The sequence below is a fragment of the Mustela nivalis genome (genome assembly GCF_964662115.1).
Source record: "Mustela nivalis genome assembly, chromosome: 1".
In the NCBI taxonomy this organism is placed as follows: domain Eukaryota; kingdom Metazoa; phylum Chordata; class Mammalia; order Carnivora; family Mustelidae; genus Mustela; species Mustela nivalis.
In genome coordinates this window covers 206,044,367-206,050,369 of record NC_139020.1, presented here as the reverse complement: position 1 = coordinate 206,050,369, position 6,003 = coordinate 206,044,367, and the positions used below count along the sequence as shown (strand labels likewise).

The 6,003-nt window shown below is 38.8% G+C and overlaps 1 protein-coding gene across 1 annotated transcript; it reads right to left on the bottom strand.

The window, feature by feature from the left end:
* Window positions 1-2,253: 2,253 nt before the first annotated feature.
* On the bottom strand, window positions 2,254-3,192 carry LOC309853000 (olfactory receptor 7A10-like; the record flags this gene model as incomplete). Its single annotated transcript, XM_082710617.1, has 1 exon — window positions 2,254-3,192. One exon carries the CDS (start codon window positions 3,190-3,192, stop codon window positions 2,254-2,256), a length of 939 nt encoding a protein of 312 aa, XP_082566743.1.
* Between the last annotated feature and the right edge of the window lie 2,811 nt (window positions 3,193-6,003).

Below are 6,003 nucleotides of genomic sequence, written 5' to 3'. Positions count from 1 at the left end.
TTTAAAGTAGCCAAAATGTGGACACAACCCCAATCTCCCTCAACAAAATCACAGATGAATAAAGCATGGTGACCACAGACAGTGGGATACCATTTGTCATTCATTCTATTCTGCAAAAAGAATAGAATTCTGGTACAGGCTATGACATAGATGAACCTCACCAACATTATGCTAAGTGAAAACAGCCAAACACAAAAGGACAAATAGTGTAAGTTTGATCTATATGAGGCACCTACAGGACACACTTTTAGAGAGAGAAGGTAAGATGGTGGGAGCCAGGGGCTAGTCAGAGGGGCAGTGGAAAGTTAGTGTTCCATGGGAACAAAAGGGTCAGTTTGAGATGATGAGAAAGTTCTGGAGATGGATAGGGGCTGTGGTTGCTCGATAGGGAGAAAGTCTTTAATGCCACATAACTGAATGCCTCAAAATGTTCAAAATAATACGTTTCATTTATATTTTACCATGACAAAAAAAGGGATGAAAAAAATTGGCATACTCTAAGAATGTCAATGGCATAAATAGCTTCATATGAGGTAGAGGAAGACAAGGGTGTTGTGATGTGATGAACCTATGTTATGTGATTCAACACCTCAACCCCAAAGTATATCCAAAATAAGGGTTCAGAGGTCATAAAATAAGATCACTGAGAAATGACTTGGTGAGGCTCTAATGGCCTTCTTGACAAGCTCTACAGAACTACCCCCCTGTAGGATAGTGGCCATAAACATCCTCAAATTGAAATGGATTTGTCCTGTGGTCAGCCCATCCTGAACTGGGGGATGTCAATAGTCAATGTCAACAGCTCACAAAATAGGTTTGATACTCATAGTTCATGTAAGAATTCATCATTCTCATCTAAATTGTGAGAGATACAGGGATTTCTCAAATTGGCAAATTATTCATGGTGTCTCCATAAAACAAAAATGATGGGCAGCTTACTAAAAGCTTATCCAATTTGTATAACTAAGGAAAACAAAACAAATCAAAATCCCTCTAAAAATCATGAAGAAAAGAGTGACCGTGTCACTGCACTGATAGGTCATAATCTCTATTTCACTCTCAGACCTGAGATCAATCACTGACCCAGATCTTCAATTGATGGAACCAGTTTCCCCTGAGTGAAGACTGTAAAATAGCAATAAATGCAATACCTTTTCCTCCAAACTGAACCCAAAGACTCTAAGGTGATGTTGCTGGCCAAGTTACTATGGTCCATTAGGACTGTGATTGGAACTAAAATTGGTAGCTTAAAATTGGGCAAGATACAGGGCACCTGGATGGCACAGTCTGTTAGGCAACTGACTCTTGATTTTGGCCTAGGTCATCATCTGCGGGTGGTGAGATCAAGCACCACAAATGGCTCCACATTCAACATGGAGTCTGGTTGAGATTCTCTCCCTCTTTCTCTGCCCTCCCCCCAACTCATGCTATATCTATCTCTCTCTGAAATAAAGAAATAAATAAATAAATAAATAAATAAATAAATCTTTTAAGAAAACCTTAAAAAAAAAAAAAACAAACAGACCACAATCAGACTCTTAAAAACGTAGAACAAGCTAAGGGTTGCTGGAGAGGATATGGGTGATTGGGATTGAGGAGGACATTTGTTGTGATGAGCACTGGATGTTGTAAGTAAGGGATAAATTTTTTTTTCCATGAAAGAGACTCTTTAATTTTTTAAAATTTTTTCAATTTATTTATTTTCAGAAAAACAGTATTCATTATTTTTTTTTACCACACCCAGTGCTCCATGCAATCCATGCCCTCTATAATAACCACCACCTGGATAAATTTTTTTAAAACGATTTTATTTGTTTATTTGACAGACAGAGATCACAAGTAGACAGAGAGGCAAGCAGAGAGAGAGAGAGAGAGAGAGAGAGAGAGAGAGGAAAGCAGGCCCCCTGCTGAGCAGAAAGCCCGATGCGGGACTCAATCCCAGGACCCTGAGATCATGACCTGAGCTGAAGGCAGTGGCTTAACCCACTGAGCCACCCAGGTGCCCCAGTAAGGGATAAATTACTGAATTCTATTCCTTAACCTAATATTACACAATCTGTTAACTAACTGGAAATTTTTTTTTTAAACTTCGAACTGAAAAAAACAGATAGTTGCTTGTTATGTATGAAAAGATTAAAGACTGAATAGTGTAGAGAGATAAACTGTAGATCATCTTTCCATGAACTGATAAAAAAATCATTTTAGGGTCTTGAGCCCTGTTACTCACATCTTTATCTTGAAACAAAGATCCTTCTATGCAGAGACTATCTTCCTGCTCAAGAGCTTTCTTAGTGCCAGTTTTATGTCTCTGTTCCTCAGACCATAGATGAAGGGGTTCAGCATGGGTGTGACCACTGTGTACATCACTGAAGCTATGGCCGTTGTCCTAGAGTTTTGAGAAGCTGCAGAACTAAGATACACCCCTAAGCCTGTACCATAGAATAAAGAGACAACCAAGAGGTGAGACCCACATGTGGAAAATGCCTTATACTTGCCCCCAGAAGACGGAATTTTCAAAATAGAGGTTACAATTTTAGAGTAAGAGAAAAGGATACCAATGAGTGAAACAAAAGCCAGAGGTATATTTGTAAGATAAATTGCCAGGTTATTGAAGAAGGTATCAGAACAAGCAAGGTAGATCACCTGATTAAGTTCACAAAAAAAGTGAGGGATTTCTAACTGCATACAAAAGGACAATTGCAAAACCAGTAAGTCATGTAATAGAGAGTCCAGAACACTCAACACCCAGCACACCAGAAGCAGGCTGCCACAGAACTTGGGGTTCATGATAACCATGTAGTGCAGTGGGTGACAGATGGCTGCAAACCGGTCATAGGCCATCACTGTCAAGAGAAAGTTGTCTAATCCCGCAAAAAGCATGAAAAAATATATCTGGCTGAGGCAGCCTGCATAGGTGATCACTTTGCTCTGTGTCTGGAGGTTCAGCAGCACCTTGGGGATGGTGGTGGAGGTGAAAAAGATGTCTACAAAGGACAGGTTGGAGAGGAAGAAGTACATGGGTGTGTGGAGGCTGGAGTCTGTGACAATGGCCAGGATGATGAGCAGGTTCCCACTGAAGGTGAGTAGGTACATGGACAGGAACTGCCACAGGAGCAGTGGCTGCAGATCTCCCTCCTCTGAAAGTCCCAGGAGGATAAATTCTGAAACAGCAGTTTGATTCCTTTGTTCCATGTAACTGCTGAAAACAGCTGGAACAGAGACAAGAGCACAATAAAGTCACAAGCAGTGAGCACAGAATTAAAAGAAATGCTGTGGCTGGGGTTCCGGGGGGGCTCAGTCGGTTCAGCAACCAACTCTTGATTTTAGCTCAGGTGGTATTCTCCTGGTGATGAGTTCAAGCCCCACACTGGACTCTGCTGGGAGCAGAGGCTATTTCAGATGCTCTTCCTCCCTGTCTCCTCCTCTGCCCTCACTAAAGATAGATGAGGGAAAGAGGGAGAAATGCTGAGATTTGTCTGGTGAAATTTTTGTTTTCAAATTGCTTCACTCATTAATTCTCATACATTACCTATCCATCTAGAATAATTAGCTAAAAATTTCAAGGACCTCAAAAGCTCCATGTTTTCCATCATACTGAAAAAAGTCCCAAATTGAAACATTTACCCAAAGCAGTGCTGTCCTCTATACATTTCCTGAGATGTTTTTTGTTCACTTAACAAATATTTTAACCAATTATCTTGTGGCAAGCATTGTTGAAAGCATAATAAACTAGTGATGTGTGTTTGACCTTAACAAGATTGAGTCTGATATGTGTGTGTCAGAGGGAGCAATAAAATATTAATGAGTGAGCAAATGACATTTCAAGTGTTGGTTTTTACTAATAAGTAAAATAAAACAAGACAAGGTAGTGCCACACTGAAGAGAAAACTTTCCATTTTCTCTTCTCTGATAAGGGGATTTTGAGCAGGAAAGCTGAGGATAGTGGATTTGTGAGTCATGCACATAATTTCGAGAAAAACACATAAGGCAGAGAAAGAGCCTGTGCGAACAGCCTTAGGCAAGAGCTCACTGAAACCACAGGGCAACATCAAAGAGAAAGCTGTGAGCAGAGTAGGTAACACAACAAGAACAGGTGCTGGATGTAGGACAAGTGAGAGAGGATGTCAAAGTCTCCTACTTCTTTGGAAACATTCTAAGGCAATGGACACTCATTCTATACGTGTGTGTGTATGTGCACATATATATGTACCTATATGTGTGTGTATATATGTACATATATATAAATATAAGTGTGTGTGTATATATATATATGATGTCTACAACAGGAAAAATTTTCTGTCATATATACAAATGGAACAAAGTTCATTCCTCTATAATTCTCTCTTTCTCTCTCTATCCTTAGTCTATAGTTGGTCTACACTCTACATTTTTTATTGCCTAAGACAACTTTGGCTTGCTTTAAATGTTTAACCAGTGTGCACTATAATAATAGCTTCTCTACTCCCTACACACAGACACACACGCATGCATGCACACAAGCACAGAGTGCAGAGAAAGAGAAATACAGTGTTTTCCAGTATTGTAGTACTGTGTACCCCTTGTAGCTGAAGCACAATTGTATTAGAAAGCAGAGGAAAGGCTATACCATGAGTCACAGAGCTTCTTTCTCCTAGGAGGATTGCATTTTATAATGTCAACATTCCAACGGAGTAGTCATGATTAAAGATCACAAGATCCATGCAGAATTAGAAGGATAAACACCAATCCTTCTCAAACTCTTCCAAAAAATTTCAAAGGGCAAACACTTCCTACTTTATTCCAAAAGGACAGTATTGCACTTAAACTGAAGCCAAAGACATTGCAAGAAAAGAGAAGTACAGATCAACATTCCATGGGAATCTTTGACTAAATATTACAACTGAATATAGCAGCCTTTTGTTCATGCTGTATAAAAGGATTATGCATCATGACCAAGTGGGATGCATTCTTGGAAGGCAAGGATGGTATAACTTATGAAAACCCCTCCCTGTAATACATCACAGTAACAGAATGAAGGATAAAAGGCAGGATTATCTCAACTGCTGTAGAAAAAATTTGACAAAATTTTCATTCTTCCATAATAACAAGATTGGAAAAATTAAGAACAGAAGGAAACTTCCTCAATGTGATATAGGTCATATATGAAAACCCACCTTCAGTGTTATTCTTTTTTTAAAAAATTCTTTTCAGTGTAACAGAATTCATTGTTTATGCACCACACCCAGTGTTCAATATTATTCTTTTTTTCAAATTTATTTTTAGCATAACAGTATTCATTATTTTTTTTTCTTTTAAAAATTATTTATTTAAAAAATGTTTTTTTTTTTGATTTTTAAAATTTTTTTAATAAACATATATTTTTATCCCCAGGGGTACAGGTCTGTGAATCACCAGGTTTCATTATTTTTTTCTTTTAACTTTTTTTCTTATTTTTTAATTTATTTTCAGCATAACAGTATTCATTATTTTATTCATTATTTTTGCACCGCACCCAGTGCTCCATGCAATCCATGCTCTCTCTAATACCCACCACCTGGTTCCCCCAACCGCCCACACCCCGCCGCTTGAAACCCTCAGATTGTCTTTCAGAGTCCATAGCTCTCATGGTTCACCTCCTCTTCCAATTTCCCCCAACTCCCTTCTCCTCTCTAACTCCCCTTGTCCTCCATGTTATTTGTTATGCTCCACAAATAAATGATATTATTCTTAATAGTGAAAGCCTGAAAGCAACCGTACGATAAGAACAAGGCAAGAGTGTCTGCTTTAATAACTTCTTTACACATAGCATTCCAAGTTCCAGACAAAGCAATGAACCAGGGAAGAAGAAAGAAAGAAAGAAAGAAAGAAAGAAAGAAAGAAAGAAAGAAAGGAAGAAAGAAAGAAAAAAGAAAAGATGATGGAGAAGGAGAAGGAGAAAAGGAGGGAGGGAGGGAGGGAGGGAGGAAGGAAGGAATGAAGGAAGGAGGAGAAAAAAGAGAAAGGAAAAGGAAAGGAAAGGAAAGG